The 22,407-nt window shown below is 50.6% G+C and overlaps 2 protein-coding genes across 2 annotated transcripts; one reads left to right on the forward strand and one right to left on the reverse strand.

Annotated features, from left to right (window-relative positions):
- Positions 1-2,378: 2,378 nt before the first annotated feature.
- On the reverse strand, positions 2,379-13,080 carry LOC116501717 (olfactory receptor 14J1-like; the record flags this gene model as incomplete). The annotated part of the gene is made up of 4 exons (XM_032207297.1): positions 12,807-13,080; positions 12,333-12,428; positions 3,053-3,167; positions 2,379-2,551 (listed from the first exon to the last, which is right to left on the reverse strand). Coding segments are annotated over exons 1-4 (658 nt in total), but the record flags the coding sequence as incomplete, so codon positions are not given.
- Positions 13,081-21,116: 8,036 nt separating this feature from the next.
- LOC116501716 (olfactory receptor 14J1-like) lies at positions 21,117-22,031 on the forward strand. The gene has a single exon (XM_032207296.1). The coding sequence runs from the start codon at positions 21,117-21,119 to the stop codon at positions 22,029-22,031; it is 915 nt and encodes a 304-aa protein (XP_032063187.1).
- Positions 22,032-22,407: the final 376 nt, after the last annotated feature.

Consider the following 22,407-nt stretch of genomic DNA (forward strand, 5'->3'; position numbering starts at 1 on the left):
CGACTTGTGCACATCCAAGTGCCGTACCAGGTCACCAACCAGTTCTTCGTGGATAGTGAGGGCCACATCCTGTTCCCCATCCCCTTCCACCAGCTCAGGGTACTGAGTATCCAGAGAACAACCGGTATTGCTGCTAAAGACTGAGGCGAAGAAGGCATCAAGCACCCCCGCCTTTTCCTCATCTCTTGTAACTAAGTTTCCCCCCACATCCAGTAAAGGATGGAGATTCTCCTTAGTCCTCCTTTTTGTGTTGATGTGTTTATAAAAACATTTTTTATTATCTTTAACGGCAGTAGCCAGATTGAGCTCCAGATGAGCTTTGGCCTTTCTAATTTTGTCACTGCAGAACCTCACAACATCCTTATAGTCCTCCCTAGTGGCCTGCCCACTTTTCCAAAGCTTATAAACCCTCTTTTTTCTCCTAAGCTCAAGCCACAATTCTCTGTTGAGCCAGGCTGGTCTTCTTCCCCGCCAGCTCGTCTTTGGGCACGTGGGGACAGACCGTTCCTGCACCATTAAGATTTCCCTCTTGAAGAGCGCCCAGCCTTCCTGGACCTCTCTGCCCTTCAGAACCGCCTCCCAAGGAACTCTACCAACCAGTGTCCTCAGCAGCACAAAGTCAGCACTCCGGAAGTCCCATAAAGCAGTTTTACTGGTCCTCTTCCTGGCCTCGCCAAGAATAGTGAACTCCACCATTTCATGGTCACTCTGCCCAAGACAGCTCCCGACAATCACATCCTCCACCAGTCCTTCTCTGTTTGTGAAGAGAAATTCCCTTTCTCCCTGCCCATTTCTGCTGCCTGCAGGAGTCCCTTCCAGGAGCTCTATTTCTGTCCCCATGTCTGTGCCCTGCCAGTGCTCACACACCCCACCCCATCTGCTGTCTGCTCAGCTCTGTCCTGAACCCTCTCTGTGTGTGCAGGTGCAGAAGAGCAGGTCACACAAGCCCTGATGAAACTGGGAGTTGATGCTGCTGCATTATGAAAGACTGAGAGTGCTGAAGGCACTTTTTGAGGTTCCTCATAAAAATTGAGGTGACTCCAAATCTTCTGTACTCTGTACAGTTCTGTTTCCATTCCTATCCTGATGAACCAAAGAAACCTGAAAGTACAGCTTCAGGAAAGCCCAGCCCACATAAGGCAGCCACAGACTTGGCCTTCTGTCTGAAGAGTCCCATCTGAGGGAGTCAGGAGGGACCTCTGGAGGTGTCCAATACCATCATCTCTGAGCAGCGATAGCTTTATAGGTAGATCAGGTTAGTCAGTCTTTTCTGCAGCTGGGTATTGAAATCTCTGGGCCCATGACCCAGTGTTGATCCACAGTAACTGTTCCCCCAGTACAGACACTGATGCCAGTGGGAGGATGGAGGTGATCAAATTTCAAAGATTGGCTCCCCTTGGGCAGTGGGGAATGGCCATCCCCATGCTCCCCACATGTGGTCCCCAAGCTGTTGGTACTGCTATGCAGAACAAACAGGCTGTACAGAGGTATTTCGGACAAAGGTACTTCACAAAGGGGGAATTGAATCACTCCCCACCTTCCCTTCCCTCTGCTTGCTGGGAGCCTACTCTCTTCCCTGAGATTGCGGAGTCACAGGTTCCCTGTGAATACCTGGCTTTAGTTCTTTCCCTGTGGCTGAGCTCACAGTGGGAGATCTCTCACTTTCAGAGGGGCTGCAGTCACTGCCCACCCCAGGCTCTGCTGTCCCTGGAGGTGTCATGGGCTCTGCAGGCAGCTCCAGATTCCCCTCCTGAAGGACATCACCTATGGGTCACACATGGACAGAACCCTGGCTATGTAGTGCAGTGAGCATTCGCTGCCTCTGCTGTGAGCAGACACCCATGGGTGAGTCTTAAATCTAGTCCTTGGTCTCTGACAGGTCACAATGCAAAACTGAGCCATTCCCTCCTGAACTGAAGCAGGAACAGATCCTTGTGGGGAGCAATTCTTTGGGCCTATTCTTGACACTTTTTTGGGGGGGAAGGAAGTTCCAGGCTTCAGACATTGCACTGGGGTAATTCCAAGATGTCATCAGAGAGTCTGCTCTGACTCACAGTGTTAGATGCACATCTCTATGACATGCTAATGGAACTGAATAAGTTTGTTCATTCACAGCAGTGGGGGGAATCCAAATATTTATGTACAAATGCAAAGAACAGAAGCAGTAATAATGACCCACCCCACCCCCCCCCCCCAAAAAAAAAAAAAAAAAAAAAAAAGAGTATGAAGACAACACAAGCTTGGAAGGGGATGTACTTGTATTCATTGTATAGTGTTAGGTCAGAGGTTGGACTCGATGATCTTGAGGTCTCTTCCAACCTAGAAATTCTGTGATTCTGTGATTCATTATTGGAGAGTGAAGGAATCTTTATAAGTACCGGAAAACATTCCCCAAATCTGTCTCCTAACTGCACACTTGAGCTCCTTGTTTTGCATGCTGTAGATGAGGGGGTTCAGAGCTGGGGGCACCATGGAGTACAAAACTGCCAGCAAAAGGTTGAGGAATGGAGAAGAGATGGAAGGGGGCTTCAGGTAGGCAAATATGCCAGTGCTGATGAACAGGGAGATCACAACCAGGTGAGGGAGGCATGTGGAAAAGGCTTTGTACCGGCCCTGCTGTGAGGGGATCCTCAGCACCGCCCTGAAGATCAGCACATAGGACAGCACAAGGAAAATAAAACACACAAATCCTAAAATAGCACTAACCACAAGAAGCACAGCCTCTCTGAGGTAGGCATCTGAGCAGGAGAGCTTGAGAATCTGGGGAACTTCACAGAAGAACTGGTCCAGGAGATTTCCCTGGCAGAGGGGCAGTGAAAATGTATTGGCCATGTGCAGCGCAGCATAGAGGAAAGTGCTGCCCCAGACAGCTGCTGCCATGCTGACACAAGTCCTGCTGTCCATTATGGTCCCGTAGTGCAGGGGTTTGCAGATGGCAATGTAGCGGTCATAGGCCATGATGATGAGAAGATAAAACTCTGCTGTGACAAAGACAATAAAGAAAAAGGCTTGGGTAGCACAACCCGAGTAGGAAATGGTTGTAGTATCACACAGGCAATTAGCCATGGCTTTGGGAACAGTGGTGGTAATAGTGCCCAGGTCAATGAGAGAGAGGTTGAGGAGGAAGAAGTACATGGGGGTGTGGAGGCGGTGGTTGCAGGCTATGGCTGTGAGGATGAGGCCGTTGCCCAGGAGGGCAGCCAGGTAGATGCCCAGGAAGAGCGCGAAGTGCAGGAGCTGCAGCTCGCGTGTGTCTGCGAATGGCAGGAGGAGGAACTCATTGGGGAAGCTGCTGTTGGACATTTGTTGCCTCAGGGCAGGACTGGCTATCCATGGAGGAAAAAAAAGAGAGACATGTTAGAGAGATTTCTCTCAGCAAAATTCACACCTTCTCCCTCAGAATTTACCCTTTCCTGAACTGAATGAGGAATGAGTCAGCTCATCTCCAACACTCCCAACTGGATGACAGTGTGTCTGACATTTTAAAATGAAGCTTGGGCTCCTTGTTCCCAAAAAGATGCCCTCAGGGCAGGGCCCAGCAATCCATGTCAGAACAGAAGCTTACACCCACCTGCACCCCTGACAACGAGATTAAGAGACCCCCACACAGGTGGAGAAATAAGAAAGAATACCACAATGCTCCAACCTACTGACATGGTGAAAGGCAGATGGGCATGCATGGAAGCCTTCAGTTTATAAAGCTTGCATGCCACCTTTGGAAGTGACACTGCAGGGCAGGTACTCTTAGTCTCATTCTTGTGCATCACCTTGCAGGACACGGGCTTCTCTCTTCTGGAAGTCCAGCTGAGGAGGAGGTGGCTCATGCCCTAAAGCCCCTGAGGGCAGATGCTGTGCTGGGTGGCAGAGGAGAGCAGGGGGTTGCTGCAGAGAAGGAGCCTGCACTGTAGGCCTGGCGGGGAGTGTCTGAATCCTCCCTCCATTGGTGTTTCAGGCAGCAGTTCCCTCTCCATCCCTGCCCAGGTCTCTGCTTCCTTGAGCTGTCCCTGCTGGCAGCTGCTTCTCTCCCCCCACTTCTCCTCCCTGCCATGGCTCACAGACCCCATCCCACCCGCTGTGGCTCAACTCTGTCTTGCAGACTCCACCTGTTCCTGTGTAATTTTCAGGGATATCTCCATGTGTTCAGTGGTTATGGAGTAGCAAGTACTTATCAAGAGCTAAGAAGAACTGGGCTCTCAGGGGCTTCATCAAAATGTAGAAATAAATTCCCATCTCCCACTGCCACCCAGGAAAGCAAGAGGAGAGAAGTTGAAATGCAAACACCTTCCCTTCAAGAATTCCTTGCTCTGATCTTCCTCCTGAAAAGTCCCTTCCAAAATACCCTCGTGGTGCTCTGGAGCCTGACTCATAGAGCAGCATCTGGACAGGAGGAGAGTTCTGCTGAGTTATGAGGTTCCTCATAGACCTACAGATCTCTTTCAGTGTAAAGATCCAGGGGCATTTGTCACTAATACAAACCTGACAACTTCATTATGATCCTCCTGACTGCCCTTCAGGGAAGGAAAGTTAAAGCACAGACTCCAGAGAGTGTCTTCCCTTCAGGTAGTGCCTGCCTTGGTTTTCACTGTCAAGAATATCCCCAAAGATGCAGTGGCAGTGCTGTGGAGCTGTGAGCAGCCTGCCCCAGGCACCAGCCTCTGGGCACCAGCAGGACCCTGACCTGCCCTGTCCTGCCAGGGGGCTCCTAACACCCACAGCTTCTTCCCGCAGTGCCCTGTGCAACTCCCCAGGCAAGCTGAGTGCTGAGCCTGGCAGGCAGCAGAGGCCCTGTCCCAGCACTCAGCCCCTGGGGCACAGCAGGGACCTTGCTTTGCACCACAGCCCTGGACACCCCTGCCTGCACCCTGGTTACACAGCCTGCAGCTGGTCATGTGAGAAGGAAACCTCATCTCCTGTAACTCTGACAGCTTTGGAAGGTAATCTCTGCTCTGGAGCTTCTCATTCTTCTCTTATCCAAAGAAACTCTGAGAGTCCTCTTGAAAGATCCCGTAGGCTGTGGGATGTGCCAGCAACTCTGGAGGTGGCACCAGGAAGAACATCTGTGTTGCCCTGCAGCCAGAGACTTACCCTGTTCAGGGCTTTGAAGATTTCTTCCGCAGTGAGCTCTCAGCATCCCCCCTCCACTCTGCCTTTAACATCTCCCTCCCTTCTCTCAGTAGCCCTTGTCCCCTGCAGACAGTGTCCCCAGCCCTGCTGCGCTGTGCAGAGGAGCTGCTCCTGGGCAGAGCTGTCTCTCTCCAGTGCTGCCCACTTGCCAGGAGCTCTCCTTGGGCCCAGGAGCCCAGCCCAGCAAAGCAGCATAGGTCCACCCCTAGGCTTTGCTACCTCTTTACTTCTTGTCTCCCTTGAGATGTCCCTGGCGCTCCAGGGCTGACACCTCCTGCAACACAACAGTCACTTCTGCAGAACATACTTTGAAGTCAACTGAAATAATGAAGTCAACTGAAATAATTACCAAATGTCCCTTTGAAACAGCAGAGAGAGGCTGAGTTCAGAATTATGGTTAGTCCTAAGAGAGTTTGATTGTCACTGAGAGGTGCAAACAGTCCCTCTGGAAAACTCTGTTTATGGCCAATAACAGATAGGGCAGACAGGCAGGGATGGGGAGGGGTTAGGTACCCTTGTGCAGTGCACTGATCCATCTGAAGCATCTCATCCTGAGCAGGAAACCCTTTGATCCATGTGATGATCTTTGTGTGAGAAGCTCCCCTCACACACCCTACAAACCCACGGGAGCTTTTTCAGTTGCTTCAGTTCAGTGTGGCCTCTATGTGTGTGAGCAGCTGGAGTGCATGGAGCTCTGCCTGGGGATGAGTGAGGATCTGACAGCAAGCTGATGGGTCAGGAGAAAGAGAGGGTAGGGACAGGGGACATTATAGTGGGAGTCTGCTGCAGGCCACCTGATCAGGAAGACCAGCAGGTGAGGCCCTCTATAAACAGATAGAAGCAGCCTCACATTCAAATGCCTTGGTCCTCAGGGGGGACTTCAACCACCCTGGTATCTGCTGGAGGGACAGCACAGCAGGGCACAGTCAATCCTGGAAGGTCCTGTTATGCATTAATGATACCTTCTTTCTTCCACTGATAGTGCAGAAAAGTGCTATGCTGGACCTTGTTCTCAGCTGGTGGGGAATGTGAAGCTCAAGGGCAGCCTGGGCTGTAGTGACCATGAAATGGTGCAGTTTAGGATGCTAAGCGCAGCAAGGAGGGAGCACAGCAATCTCACTTCCCTGGACTTCAGGAGAGCAGACTTTGGCCTCTTTGGGCATCTCCTTTGTAGAGTCCCATGGGACAAAACCCTTCAGGGGAGAGGGGCCCAAGGAAGCTGCTTGGTCTTCATGGATCACCTCTTCCAAGCTGTGGTGGTTTTACTTGGGTGTGTGGCTGAGCTCCAACACAACCACTCCATCACTTCCCCTTCCTCAAAGGGAAAGGGGGACAAAATAAGATGCAAAGGGCTCAAAGGTTGAGATAAGGACAGGGAGATCACTCAGCAATTATTTTGATGGGCAAAACAGACTCAGAGTGAGGAGACAGATAGTAAAATTTATTGCCTATTACTAACAAACTAGAGAGGTGAGAAACAAAGTAAAGACACCCAGAAACACCTTCCCCTGATCCACCCTCTTCAATGGGGGAATGGGGGCTGCGGTCAGTCTATAGCATTTCATCTCCACTTCTCCTCATCTGTCACTCTCTTCCCTTGCTCCAACGTGGGGTCCCTTCCACAGGATGCTGTCCTTCCAGAACAGATCTTGCATGGGCTTCCCACAGGCAACAGCTTCTCGAGAACTGCTCCAGATATGGGTCCGTACCACGGGGTCCATCCCTCAGGAGCACACTGCTCCAACCAGGGTCCTCCATGGGCAGCAGCTCCTGGCTCCTGCTCCTGCGTGGGCTCCTCTCCACAGGCTACAGCTTCAGGCCCTGCAAAGGGCCATTTCTGACAAAGACCCATGGACTCCTTAGAGCTGGAAATAGGAGGCCATGATTACAGGTAGGCAAAGGCCCTGTGCAGGTGGCTCTGAGGCTGAGAAAATGCTACGTTTGTTTCATCAAGCAGAAAGGCCAAGGCCTGCTGCCAGGCCTGGGCAGAGAGGTCCTGTCCCTCACATAGGGCTCTGGGCTCTTCCTTGGGGAGTGGGATGTGTGGTATGCAGTGCCAAGTGAAAGACAGTTGTGTGACACTTCCTGGCCTCCCTTTGGATGTGCAAAGTGGGGATAGAGGCCCAGTGGTAAGAAGACAACATGTCTCCTCCTAGGCCTCAGTGGCAGAGACACCTGCCTTAGCCAAGGGGACAAGACCTTGGTTTTCCTGGCTATGTTTCGCCTTCCCAGTGCCCTTGTCCCTCTCCACTGCTGGCTGTCCTATGCTGTTCCGCACCTGCCCCTGTTTCACTGCATGTTACAAACATCCATCTTGCTTTCCCATCTTGCTCACCCCTTGACATTTCCGTGCTTTCATTGATGTCTGTACCCTCTCCAGCTGTGCCCTGAAACACTATGTCATGGAGGGATAAGAGATTCCCTCCAGGTCACCTCTGACAATTTTTCACATCTCTTCCACTATCTTATCTTCTCTCTCAAGCCTTATCTCCAGCACCCAAGCTTTGCTTTAAGGCAGGTTTTCTCTCACATGCTGTTTCCCATGACCAAGGAAAGTTCCAACACTTCAAAAAACATTCTTTACACAGGAATCCTCCTCACCCATCAACTTTTCTGTGGCTTGTCAGCTGGCCAGACACAAGGAACCTCATCATGATCCTCCAGGCCACGTGGCCTTCCTGCTGGCTTTTCAGTTCCTCAGAAAGAAGCAACCAAGCCACATACCTGTCTCTCTCCAGTCATATACTCAGGCACAATACACTTAAAAAAAAACACAACCAAGGCCAGTTCTGCATGGGCCTTTCAGGTACTTGGGCAGAGGGCATCACACAAGCACCATGCCAGACAGGTGCCTTCTGCTGGCCTGTGAGAGATGCTGGGACATGTGAGCCTAAAAGCCCATCTGTCAGTCAAGGGGCAAGGGTTGACCCGACAGCTACTTCAGAAAGATGGGACCTCCCAGTCCCTTGCCCAGCCATGCTCCTGCTGCTGGCCTCTCAGATCCAGAGACAGAAGTGACCTCACAGTCCCCACCAAAGCCAACTGTTTCTGACTGGACACCTTATAAGGACATCCAAAACTGGCACCCTCCTTGACGCCCAGCACCTAATGCAATAAAAGCAAGGTCGTTGTCATCATCCAAGGCCATAGAGCTCCTGACGGCTTTTCAGCTTCTCTGATGGAGAGCAGACTACTACATGCAAGTTTCGTTAGGTACTAGGTTAGGAATGACTTTGAAATAAATATTGACACTAGCTGCATGTCTGTGGCTCCTTAGTTCTTTATGACAACTTAAATGCCACATGCATACAGCAGCCATGTGCCTGAAGGTGGCACATCAGGCCCTCAGACAGAAGTTCCCCGACACCCACCTGCACAGCCATGGGCCTCCTGCTGCCTCCTGAGATCCCGAAGCACAGCTGACCTCAGCAGAGAATCCCCACCCATCTCCTCCTTGAGCCCTATGACCTGACCAGGTCCATGTCACCTCCTCCAAGACCAAGCAATTGCTGCAGGACCTCTCCAACCCTTCCTAGCCTCATGGGGTGAAACCACTTCAATTTTGTGATAAGAGTGCAAGAACAAGGTATGTGAAGATCAGGTGTTCAGGTTAGGGTTTAGGGATTAGATTTTGCCTTCCAGGTTAGGGGTTGAGCAGCATTTTAGAGGGATGCTTCTGAGTTCTGCTTTGGGTAGACAGTCAATGTTTACGGTATGAGCTAGATCTTTGGTTAGGGTTTCATTATGTGCTTTGTTATGGGATGAGGGTTGGTGTTAAGGATGGCAATTTAATGTAAGCGATTAAGGGCTAGGGATTAGTAAAAGCAATAGATTAAGATTAACCGTAACAGCTGATGTGTTTGGGGTTTAATATAAAGGTAGGTTTTGACGTAAGGGATTAGATTCCTTCCATGGTGAAGCATAGCAATTAGGGTATCACTAGGTTTTAATGTTCCTGGTTAGAAATATTGCCAGGGCTTGACATGAAAGTTTTCCTAGTAAGTGTTGCTGCAACATGAGCCTTACCTGAACCCCTCCTACCTCTTCAAAATCTTTCCTTTCTGTTAGCCAAGCCAATCTTCTCTTCCACAAATCTCCTAGCTGTATTCTCCCAGATTTCCCCTGACCTCCCCAAATGTGTCACACTGTTGGGGGCAGCTTTCTGATGACCTTTATGACCTCAGAGGCTCTTCCTTCCTGCTGTTGGCCAGCCAGGTTCTGGGACAGAAGTGACCTCACAGTCAGCATCCACAGGGCTACAAGGAGCTGTTGTGCTCAGGAGGCCTCTTCCCCACACACCCAGGAGCACTGGGTGCAGGGGATGCCCTGCACAATCCCTCAGGTACTCTGCCTGCCAACCAGCTCATGCTTCAGAAGGCCTCCCACATGTCCAGACTCACATTTCCCAATGCTGCCTTTAGCAAGTCCAGGTCATACTGAAAGAAATGACCACCTCTTTGTGGAAAAGTGAATCAAGAACTGTATATATAGTTTAGGAAAAAGTCGAGAACTCTTCAGTGAAGGAGTTGGTATGAAAGTCATAGAATCATAGAATCCTAGAATGGTCTGGGTTGAAAAGGCCCTTAAAGATCATCTAGTTTCAGCACTGCTGCTCTGAGCAGGGTTGCCAGCCACTAGAGCTCGCTGCCCAAAGCTACATCCAGCATGGCCTTGAATGCCTCCAGGGATGGGGCATCCACAACCTCCCTGTGCAACCTGTTCCATTGCCTCACCACCCTCTGACTGAAAAACTTTCTTCTAATTTCTAACCTAAATCTCCCCTGCCTTAGTTTAAAACCATTCCCCCTTGTCCTATCATTATCAACACATGTAAACAGGCATTCCCCCTCCTGTTTATACACGCCCTTTATGTACTGGATGGCTGCAATGAGGCATAGGAGAGGTGTTTTCTGCATAGGAGAGGTGCTCCAGCCCTCTGATCATCTTCGTGGTCCTCCTCTGGATGCCTTCCAAGATCTCCACATCCTTCTTGTGCTGGGGGTCCCAGGCCTGCACACAGTATTCCAGGTGGGGTCTGACAAGAGAAGAGTAGAGGGGGACAATCACCTCCCTCTCCCTGCTGGAGTCCCCTTTTTTAATGCAGCCCAGGACATACTTGGCCTTCTGGGCTGAAAGCACACACTTCTGGCTCATGCCCTTCTTCTCGTCCATCAGGACCCCCAGATCCTTCTATGCAGGTCTGCTCTCAAGTTCTTCTTCTCCCAGTCGATATAAATACTGGGGATTGCCCCAGCCCAAGTACAACACCTTGCACTTGGCCTTGTTGAACCTCATTAGGTTCTCATGGGCCCACTTCTCCAGTCTGCCCAGGTCCCTCTTGGATGGCATCCCTTCCTTCCACTGTATCAACCGCACCACTCAGCTTGGTGTCATCTGCAAACTTGCTGAGGGTGCACTCGATTCCATCATCTATGTAATTGATAAAGATGTTGAAATACATTGGGCCCAAGGCTGGCCCCTGAGGGGCACCACTTGTGACTGCATTGCTTTATTCAGCTGTTTTTTTCATGATGCATCGCTTTATTCAGCTGGTTTTCAAGAGGACCATACCTCCAAATGGGAATTGACCTTGAGACTCTGTCTGTCCCACTGGATATGATGGCACCCTTAAGAAACAGCTGATGGCACTTGGGCTCATTCAAGTTCATCTCACCACGCCCACACCATAGGCTGTCTCAGATGGACAAGACAAACATGGGCTTCAGATGTAGTCATTTAGTGTTCGTAGCTGGAGGAACAAACCACCTGTGTGAGCTAGGGTGAGAGCCTAGTGCTCGCGATGGTGGTTGTGAGGGGCTGCTCTGGGACCATTGTCCTGGGGCAGCATCTGCCAGGGTGTCCAGAGAACAAGGGCCCAGCCCAACCTCTGCACTTCTGGTCCTCTCTTTTCCTACCAGGTGGCCAGCCCAGTCCAGACCCTCGCCAGCTCTCCAAAATTCCCTGACCTTTTCACAGCCCAGCCCATCCCAGCAGAACAGCTCAGGCTGGGATGGCTCCAAAGCAGCAAATGGAGAACGGGAGATGAATGGTTGCCTCTCTTCTACTGCAATTTCCTCTCCCTCCTTTCCACCCTGTCTCCAAACCTTTTCCCTCCCACAGGGAGCCTTCAGCCCCCCAGCCCAGCCTCACTCCCCAGCACAGCACAGCACCACACTGCTGGCCCTGGGGCTCCTCAGGCAGCACCACTGCACACACACAGTGCCAGCTCTGCTCCCGAGACACCCCATGTCCCACACAGCCTTGCCCCAGCCCAGCACGTCTGGACTGACCTGAGGAGTCATTCCTGCAGCCCCTGCCCATGCTGCCCACATTCCCTGAGCTGGCAGTGCTGCTCTGAAGAGTAAGGGGGTTGTGTTCCGTGGAGCCATGGGGGCACTCTACAGGGCCGTGCTGGTCAGGCTGGGAAAGCAGAGCTAGCACGAGGGGGACACTGCCACTGACTGCCTCCCACACGAGTGGTTCTTTGGTCATGGAGGATGTGCACAGGTACCTGGCCTTCTTCAGAGTCAGAGATTAATAGAAGAGAAATAAACAAAGCATGGAGCCTCGTCCAAGTCTGTCCCTTTGAAATATCCATGAGACCAGCTTTGGGAGAAGAGCTGAGCCTTCAGGCACTGCCCTCAGCCGATCCCCCTTTATGCTGGAGATGCTGGTACGGAGCCAGCTGTGTTAGAGAAGTGCCCCTGGCCTGCCCTGCCTTTGGACACGTGACTGCCACACAGCAGCACAGTGAGCAAGTGACAAGAGCAATCAGTCCTCACAATAACACAAAGACTCCGAATGAGAGTGTGGAAGGGGAGCAGCTCAGGAAAGACCAAGCCCTGGGGCTCTCTGGCAGTGTTGCTGTGTGAGGACTCTTCTCCCCTTCGACCTCTGAACACAGCCAAGTCCCCCTGCAGCTCCACCACATGTCTCTGAGGAAGGATCTCAAGCAAGCAAGTCACAGCAGGGTCTTTTCTTTTATTTAAATACATCTCAAACACACTATAAATACACCTTACTTATACCAAGTCTCGGAGACACCCAAGGTAGATACCGAAATGGAAGGGTTTGAAAAACATTTCTTTGTGGACAACTATATTAGAAGTAAAGAAAAACAAAGAAAAAGAATTATATCTGGTCCTGTATTGAGTTGTATTATGACTGATATACCAAAGAAGGCAGGCATTTAATTGGTTCTGAAAAACCTCCAGTCATCAGTTTCCAAACCGCATCCTTGAGCTCCTTGTTCCTCATGCTGTAGATGAGGGGGTTCACTGCTGGAGGCAACACCGAATACAGAACTGCCAACAAAAGATTCAGGGAGGAGGAGGACATGGAGGGGGGCTTCATGTAGGCTAAAAAGGCAGTGCTGAGAAACAGGGAGACCACAGCCACGTGAGGGAGGCACGTGGAAAAGGCTTTGTGCCGGCTCTGCTGCAAGGGGATCCTAGTCACGACCCTGAAGATCTGTACGTAGGAGAAAAGAATGAAAACAAAACACCCAAAAAATAAACAAGAACTGAACATAACAAGGCCAATCTCTCTGGGGTAGGCACCTGAGCAGGAGAGCTTGAGGATCTGGGGAATCTCACAGAAGAACTGGTCCAGGACATTACCTTGGCAGAGGGGGAGGGAAAAGGTATTGGCAGTGTGCAGCACAGCATTGAAAACACCACTACCCCAGGCAGCTGCTGCCATTTTGGCACAGGTTCTGCTGTCCATTATTGTCCCGTAGTGCAGGGGTTTGCAGATGGCCATATAGCGGTCATGAGCCATGACGGTGAGAAGATAAAACTCTGCTGTGAGAAAGAAGGCAAACATAAACACCTGGGTAGCACAACCTGCATTGGAAATGGTCTTGGTGTCCCACAGGGAATTGGCCATGGCTTTGGGGACAGTGGTGGAGATGGAGCCCAGGTCGATGAGGGAGAGGTTGAGGAGGAAGAAGTACATGGGGGTGTGGAGGCGGTGGTCACAGGCTAAGGCTGTGAGGATGAGGCCGTTGCCAAGGAGGGCAGCCAGGTAGATGCCCAGGAAGAGCACAAAGTGCAGGAGCTGCAGCTCGTGTGTGTCTGCAAATGGCAGGAGGAGGAACTCAGTGGGGAAGCTGCTGTTGGACATTTGCTGCCTCTGCACATGGTTGCCTATCCGTGGAGGAAAAGACAGCGATAAGTTAGAGACTTATCTGAGCAAAACCTCTACCATTCTTCACAGAAAGCTGCTCAACAAGATACGCTGCCTCTTCCCTGTGAGATTCCCTGTGAGATCTGTTTTTTTTTTTTTTTTTTTTTTTTTTTTTTTTTGAGTTTAAAGTTGTCTCAGAGATCGGGCAGATCCTCTCTGGGCTCAGCAGGAGTTTGTACTTTCCTACAGTGTCTGGTAAAGAGCACCAGAGACGTATCTCAGGTGCCCACTAGCCAGAGGCATCTCCCTATTTGCAAGTGTTGAGCAGGATATCCCACAATCCCACAAGAAACAATGAAGATGTTTTTGGTGCTGTCTGTAGGCTAAGGGCTGTGAAGGGAAATTAGAAGGTTTCTCACAGACCCGCAATTCTATTTCAGTGTAATGATCTCTGAGGTTCAGTCACTGATACAAACCTGACAATTCCATTACGATCCCAGTGATTGCCCCCTTAGCAGGAAAGTGAAAGCAGAGATCCTAGAGAGTGCTTTCCCTTCAGGAAGCTCCTGCCTTGGTCTTCCCTGTCAGGAATCTCCCCCCGAGATGCCCTGGGGTGCTGTGGAGCTGTGAGCAGCCTGCCTTAGGCAGCAACCTCTGGGCAGCAGCAAGGTCCTGCCATGTCAGGAGGCCTCCTTCACACAATCACACAATGTCCAGGGTTGGAATGGACCTCTGAAGATCATCTAGTCCAATCCCCCCACCAAGCAGGGTCACCTAAGGCACATTGCACAGAATGGTACCCAGGCAGGTTTTGAATATCTTCAGAGGAGGAGATTCCACAACCTCTCTGGGCAACCCATTCCAGGGCTCTGTCACCCTCACAGTAAAGAAGTACTCCCTCATATTCAGCTGGAGCTTCCTGTGCTTCAGTTTGTGCCCATTGTCTCTCGTGCTGTCTTTGGGCACAAATGAAAAGAAACTTGCTCCATGCTCTCAACACCCTCCCCTCAGATATTCATATACATTTATGAGGTTTCCCTTCATTCTTCTATTTTCAAAGCTAAAGAGGCACAGCTCTCTCACCCAGTCCTCATACAACAGGAGCTACAGTCATCTAATAATCTCATTTTAGTAGCCCTCTTCTGAACTTGTTCCAGTAGTTCTATGTCTCTCTTGTATGGGGGAGTGCTGAACTGGACACAGTACTGGAGGTATAAACTTCCACCCACCGCTTCTCCCCGCAGTGCCCTGGGCAGCTCCCCAGGCAGGCTGAGTGCTGAGCCTGGAAGGCGTCAGAGGCCCTGCCCCAGCACACAGCCCCTGGGGCACAGCAGGGACCCTGCTCTGCACCACAGCCCTGGACACCCCTGCCTGCACCCCGGCTGCACAGCCTACAGCCAGCCCCATGAAAGAGAACCCTCATGTCCTGTCCCTCTGACAGCTTTGGCAGGTAGTCCCTGCCCTGGAGCTTGTCATTTTCTTCTCCAAAGAAACTCTGAGAGTCCTCCTGAAAGCTCCTACAGGCTGTGGGATTTGCCAGCAAATCTGGAGAAGGCATCAGGAACAACAGCTGTGTTGCCCTGCAGCCAGAGACTTACCCTGTTCAGGGCTATGAAGATTTCTCCTGCAGTGAGCTCTCAGCATCCCCCTCTCCACACTGCCTTTAACATCTCCCTCCCTTCTCTCAGCTGCCCTTGTACCCTGAAGGCAGTGCCCCCAGCCCTGCTGTTGTGCTGTGCAGAGGAGCTGCTCCTGGGCAGAGCTGTCTCTCTGCAGTGCTGCCCGCTTTCCAGGAGCTCCCCTTGGGCCCAGGAGCCCAGCCCAGCTTAACAGCACAGGGAGCTCTTGACAAGTCCCTGAGCCTCCAGGGGAACGGACTTGGAATCTGACTGAAGCAGTCACTGATGTTCCTTCCTTGCAATGGGAAAGGAAACTGATTTCCAGCACTGTCATTCCTCATATCAGAAAAAATATGAGGTCCAAGAAGCACCTTTTCATGTCCTAGTTTTAGGCAGGGCACCCACACAAGGACAGGGAGAGATCTGCCTTCCCCCTGCTGAGGGAAGTGTTCCATCTGAATCAAGCAAGGCATCTCCTTTTTTGTTTGCAGTCCAGAGGCTAGAGGGGGCTTAGATGCCTCTCCCATGCCTCATGGAATTCCACAGCCATTTCCTCTTGCCGTGGTTTAGATGGGCGCACACCAGACATCTGCATGTCAGTTGCGTGTCTCAGCTCCCAGAACATTGAATGGAGGTGGAGGGCAGGAGGGAGCTGTTCAGATGCAGATCCCTGGTGACATTGGAGGTGCCAGAGTGACATTTGAGTGACATTTTTGGTGTCAGATTTCTCTGGGTCATAAACAGAGGTGACATGAGGAAACTGCTACCAGCTGTAGCCCAATGGCAAAGAAGTAAAGGCAGGATCTATTCAACCTCTAAAGACTTCATTGCTCCCAAATCCATTTAGATATGAAATGTAGATGTGAAATATGCCAATATAAGTATGTTTGGGAGATACAATATCTCCATTTAAGTTATTGGGAGGACATGCATTTTTGGAAATATCTATATAAATTTATATTTGCATAGAGGGAGTGTCCTCATCTTGCTGGGACATGTCCCGGACCTATGAAAAAAATCATGAGATCTTCTAGACAATCTACAAAATTCTAAAACTGAAGGCTTCTTACACACCGAGAAGAACAACAACACGTTTTTATTTATTTCATAGAATTACTGAATGGTTGAAGGGCCCTCCAGAGATCATCTATTCCAATGCCCCTGCTCCAGCAGGCTCACCTACAGCATGTTACACAGGATCACATCCAGGTGGATTTTGAATATCTCCAAAGAAGGAGACTCCACAGCCTCTTCGGGCAGTCTGTTGCAGTGCTCTGTCACCCGAACTGTAAAGAAGTTCTTCCTCATATGACAATGAAATCTCCTGTCATTCAATTTACACCCATTACCCCTTGTCCTATCACTCACCACCACTGAGAAGAGCTTGGCCCCATCCACTTTACATCGTCCCATCAAGTATTTCTAAAGGTTGATAAGATCCCTTCTCAATCTCCTCTTCTCTAGGCTAAACTGACCAAGCTTGCTTAGTCTTTCCTCACAGGACAGATGCTTCAATACCTTAATAATCTTCATGGTTCTACACTGGACCCTGTCTAGAAGTTCTATATCCCTCTTGTACTGGGGAGCCCAGAACTGGACAAAATACTCCACGTGTGGCCTCACCAGGGTTGAGCAGAGGGGGAGGATCACCTCCCTCGACCTGCTGTCCATGCTCCTCTTGATGCAAGCTAGGACGTCATTGGCCTTCTTGGCCAGAAGGGCACATTTCTGGTTCATGGTTAACTTCTCCACCATGACTCCCATGTCCCTCTCCACAAAGCTGCACTCCACCAGGTCAGCCCCCAACCTTTACTGGTGCCTGAGGTTGTTCCTGCCCAGGTGCAGGACCCTGCACTAGCTCCTGTTGAACCTCAGTGAGGTTCCTCTCTGCCCAGCTCTCCAGCCTGTCCAGGTCCCTCTGAGTGGCCGCACAGGCCTCTGATGTGCCAGCCACTTTGACAAGCTTTGTATTGCCCACCAACTTGCTGAGGGTGCACTCTGCCCGTTCATCTAGGTCACTGATTAATAAGTTGAATAGCACTGGACCCAGTACTGACCCCTGGAGGCACTGTTGAGCACAACACAGAGCTCTGCCATTCAGCCAGTTCTCGATCCACCCCACTGTGCGCTCATGGATCCCACAATCCAAGAGCTTGCCCAGGAGGATGTTATGGAAAACAGTGTCTAAAGTCTTGCTGAAGTCAAGGTAGACAACATCCACTGCTCTCCCCTCATCCAGCCAGCCGTTAGTCTCAATGTAGAAGGCTATCAGGTTCGTCAAACACAACTTCCCCTCGATGAACTCATGTTGACTGCTTCTGATCACCTTCTTTTCCTCCATGTGCTTATCCAAGACCTTTTGAAGACAGAGAGACTTAGCAATAATGTTTGACAGTTCCCTCAGTACCCTTGGTTGCATCCCATTGGGGCCCATAGATTTCTGGGTGTCCAACTTGCCTAAACAACCTCTAACCCTATCCCCTTCAACTTGGGGAAAGTCTTCTACCCTCCAGGTTTTCCCTCTTGTTTCCAGGCTCAGTAGTGTTTGGGTTCTAGCCTTAGCAGTGAAGACGAAAGCAATGAAGGCATTCAGTAACTCTGCCTTCTGTGTATCCACCATCACCAAGGTACCCACCTCCTTTAGCTGAGCACTCACATTTCCCTCAGTCTTCCTTTTGCTGCTGATGTATTTGAAGAATCCATTCTTGTTATCCTTGATGTCTGTCGTTAAATTTCATTCTAACTGGGCCTTGGCCTTCCTCATTGCATCCCTGCATTCTCTGACAATGTTCCTAAATTCCACCCAAGTCGTCTGTTCCTTCTTCCACATCATGTACGCTTTCTTCTCCTGTTTAAGTTTTCCCAAGAGCTCCTTGCCCATCCACGCAGGTCTCCTGCCCCCCCTTGCTTTTCTTTCTTGTAAGGATGCACCAACCCTGAGCTTGGAGGAAGTGGTGCTTGAATAGCAGCCAGCTCTCCTGGACCCCCTTTCCCTCTCAGGCCCTGGCCCAGGGGATTCTTCCAATTAGGTCCCTGAAGAGGTCAAAGTTAACTCTCTTGAAATCCAGGCTTGCAGTCCTTCTTTTGCCCTGATCCCTCCTCAAAGGATCTTGAACTACAACATCTCATAAGCACTGCAGCCAAGACTGCCCTCAACCTTCGTGTTTCCAATTAGACCATCTCTTTTTGTTAGCACCAGGTCCAACAGCACCCTTCTCTTTGTTGGCTTACTTTCTTCCTGCATCAAGAAGTTATCTGCAGTGGTCTGTAGCAACACCTGGACCATTTGTTCTGAACTGTGTTGTCTCACCAGCAAATATCTGGGTGGATAAAGTCCCCCATAAGAAGCAGGGCCTGAGAACGTAAGGCAACTTGCAGCTGCCTGTAGAAGGCCTCATCCACTTCCTTTTCCTGATCCAGTGGCCTGTAATAAACACCCACCACACCATCACCCCAGTTGGCCTGCCCTTTAATCCTCACCCATAGGCTCTTGACTTGCACTTCATCCCCTCCTAGGCAGGGCTGCATAGATTCCAGTTGCTCACTCACAAAAAGAGCAACTACACCATCTTGCCTTCCTGGCCTGCCCTTATTAAAATCACAGAGCTGTCCATGGCCACATTCTGGTCATGGGAGATGTCCCACAATCTCTCAGTCACTGCAGCGGGATCATAACCCTGCAACCGCACTGCACACACACCTCCAGTTCCCCTTATTTCCCATGCTGTGTGCACTTACATAGAAATATTTGAGTTGGGCTCCCAATGCATCTGCCTTTCTGGATGGAGCAACTTTAACTCATCCATGTGGGCCTACGGTAGCTCTCCTGTTAAGCTCTGTTCTCTCTCTAGGCTCTGGGCATCCTTTGTCAGCTCTGATGTTCAGCTGCGGTGAGTGAGATGGCATGTCATCCTTTACCTTATCCCCAGCATCCCAAATGATATCTCCCTCCTCCGTCGATACAAATTGGAGTCAAAGGCAGCCTACTGCTACGCCACGATTGATATCCCTAAAGCATTTTTCTCAATTCCTTTGCCAGCAGCATGCAGGACACAGTTTGTTTTAATTTGGAGTGGCGTCCACTTCACCTGGAATCAACTGCCCCAGGGATGGAAACCCAGCCCTATCATTTGCCATGGACGGATTCAGACTGCCCTGGAGCAGGGGGAAGCTCCTGAATACCAGCAGTACGTTGATAGCACTCTAACAGCACAAATCACACTTGTAAAATCTGTCTCTCCCATGTTCAGCAAGGAGCAGTCGGTGATGACTTCAGTCTGCTTCAAACACCACACCCCAGCAGAGATCCTGCTGCCTTCAGGAGCTGTCAGCCCTGAGGCCTTGGGGACACCTCAAGGGAACCCAATGACACAGAGCAAGCGATGCCATGGTCGGGTGCTGTGCTGCTGAGCTGGGCTGGGCTCCTGGGCCCAAGGGAAGCTCCTGGCAAGCAGGCAGCGCTGCAGAGAGACAGCTCTGCCCAGGAGCAGCTCCTCTACACAGTGCAGCAGGGCTGGGAGCTCTGACTGCAGGTGGCACAGGGAGAGGAGAGAAGGAGAGAGGGCTTGGAGCCAGTGAGGAGCACAACAACAGAGGGCAGCGTGTGGCAGGACACATCTGCAGGCTCTTGGCACTGTGAGTCTCTGGCAGCAGGACAATGCAGATGCAGTTCCCAACGAGGTCGTCTACAGCTGGCACATCTTATGGCTGATAGCATCTCTCAGGATGGTTTTCTCTGTTTCTCCAGTGAGGAGCAGGAGGTGCTCTAGAGATCAACATTTATAACGGGGTCTTTCCAGTGGAAGACTGGGGCTTGGCTTACTTGAAAGGAAAGGCTTTTCTGGATTCTGCACATTCAGATTCCTGCAGTGGAGGGGAATCTGAGTGAATCTGAGCACACAGCTTGTGAGATGGGGTCTGCAGGACATGGACAGGGAGGAAACTTAGACACAGAACCAGCTCCCAGCAGGAACATGGGCAGGCAGTGAGAGGGAGCTGCTGCCAGAAATGCTGTGTGAGGGAGGGCTCAGGCACCTCCCTGCCATCCCCTGCAGGGCAGGTGCCTTCCCTGGGCCACCTCCTGCTCTCCTGTCCCACCAGCACAGCCTCTGCCCTAAGCCCCTGGTGTCCCCAGCAGGAGCTGACTCCTCGTCAGGCAGAGCTGCAGCAGAGAAGGGTCTGCTGAGTGTCCGTCTGTCCCTCCCTGGCCTTGCCTCCCCTGGCAGCAGCACGCTGGCATTCCTGCTGGCTTCTCCACCTGTCCGTGATGCTGCTGTTCTTGTTTTCGGGCTGGTAGGGGATGGGGCTTTCAGATGCACATAGAGGAGGCCTTGCTGTGCTTGCCTGATTAGGGCGTACAGGGACAGGGACAGGGTCTGGAGATGTGCCCTTTGAACCTGGATTCCTTTACTCCCAGCATTGTCATGGTTTTGTAGGCACTGAAACAGGCACCACAGGGAAGTGCTCACAGGCTACTAGAATTCAACAAACATTTGGACAACCCCCTCAAGCATATGGACAGATTTTTGGGTGTTCATGTACCAATTCGGGGGTGGGATTTGGTTATCTGTGTCGGTCCTTTCCATGTCAGGATATTCATTCTATGCCTATATGATCCTCTGAGTGCAATTGTCTTGCACCACAAAGTGTCAAATGAGGCACAGGTCAAATGAGACCAGTCTTGTCTGTTCTATCTGAAGGACATTGCACTAAAGGCACCATCCCTTGTGTCTGAGGATCCACAAGGTTTCACTTGAACTGCCCGGGATTTATGCCTTAGAAAAAGTCCTCAGGAGTGGGGTGGGCAGCTAGACAGAAAACAAGAAATAAATCCCCACAGCCCTGCCATGCAGTTGGGTGAATTATCAGTAACAATAAGGAAATACAAAATAACAATACAAACAACACAAAAGTTCTTTATCATGAGGTGATTGAATCTGAGATTACTCCGTGTTCCTCTTTACCTCTGGCTATGGGGCAGGACTTATTCCTGCATTGCCCACAGCAGAGTCTCCTGCTCCCAGGGACACCCTCAGGCAGCATCAAGCAAAGCATATGAAAGTGACCTGTTAAACATCTGTCTGAAAGGGGAAAATTGTTTACAGGGGGGGCTATATGAAAAATTGAACAAGTTTTTCTCTGGTATGTCTTCGTTATTAAAGCTTTTTATTTTTTAATGTATTTAATTTATTATTTTATTATTATTTTTAAATTATTAATGATTTTTTCATGCTTGGAAAGGCCTCCATGTCCAACATCAGCTCAGTGAGTGAGTTTCTCCTCCTGCCATTTGCAGATACACACAAGCTGCAGCTCCTGCACTTCGCGCTCTTCCTGGGCATCTACCTGGCTGCCCTCCTAGGCAACGGCCTCATCCTCACTGCTGTAGCCTGCAACCACCGCCTCCACACCCCCATGTACTTCTTCCTCCTCAACCTCACCCTCCTGGACCTGGGCACTATTACTACCACTGTCCCCAAAGCCATGGCCAATTCCCTCTGGGACACCAGGGCCATCTCCTATGAAGGATGTGCTGCTCAGGTCTTCTTTTTATTCTTCTTGCTTGGAGCAGAGTTTTCCCTCCTCACTGTCATGGCCTACGACCGCTATGTTGCCATCTGCAAGCCCCTGCACTACGGGAGCCTCCTGGGCAGCAGAGCTTGTGCCCAGATGGCAGCAGCTGCCTGGGGCAGTGGCTTTCTCAATGCTGTCCTGCACACAGCCAATACATTTTCCCTGCCCCTCTGCCAAGGCAATGCTGTGGACCAGTTCTTCTGTGAAATCCCCCAGATCCTCAAGCTCTCTTGTTCACGTGCCTACGTCAGGGAAGTTGGACTACTTGTCTTTAGTCTTTCTTTAACATTTGGTTGTTTTGTTTTCATTGTGCTGTCCTATGTGAAAATCTTCAGGGCTGTGCTTAGGATGCCCTCTGAGCAGGGCCGACACAAAGCCTTTTCCATGTGTCTCCCTCACCTGGCCGTGGTCTCCCTCTTTCTGAGCACTGGCATGTTTGCCTACCTGAAGCCACCCTCTATCTCCTCCCCATCCATGGACCTTCTGGTGTCATTTCTGTACTCAGTGGTACCTCCATCAGTGAACCCCCTCATCTATAGCATGAGGAACCAGGAACTGAAGAATGCAGTAAGGAAATTACTTGCATAAATTGTTCTTAAGCATCAGTAATAAGCCCTCATGTTAGAAGTAGTAACAGGGTTTTTCACAAAATGTTAGGGAAATAGTTTGAAATTGTCTTTATTATTACTTTTTTAAACATCTGATAGTATTATTTTTATTTCAAGAAGTTTCTTCTTATCTTTCTACCTGTTGATTTTTATTTTGACTCAGTCATCTGCGGTACTTTAAGAACCAATCTTCCTGTGCAGAGGAAGTCAATAAAGAAACCATAAGATATTAAATGGTCTCAGGGCCTGTCTCTTCTCATCTCCTCTGCAGCAGGTGGAGCAGCCCCAGCATGGAGGAGGGACTCAGGGCCAAGAGCCCAGCTGCCACTTTGTGAAGAGGCCCAGGTGCCTTCTCG

This window comes from Aythya fuligula, unplaced genomic scaffold (genome assembly GCF_009819795.1).
Source record: "Aythya fuligula isolate bAytFul2 unplaced genomic scaffold, bAytFul2.pri scaffold_73_arrow_ctg1, whole genome shotgun sequence".
NCBI classification, from domain to species: domain Eukaryota; kingdom Metazoa; phylum Chordata; class Aves; order Anseriformes; family Anatidae; genus Aythya; species Aythya fuligula.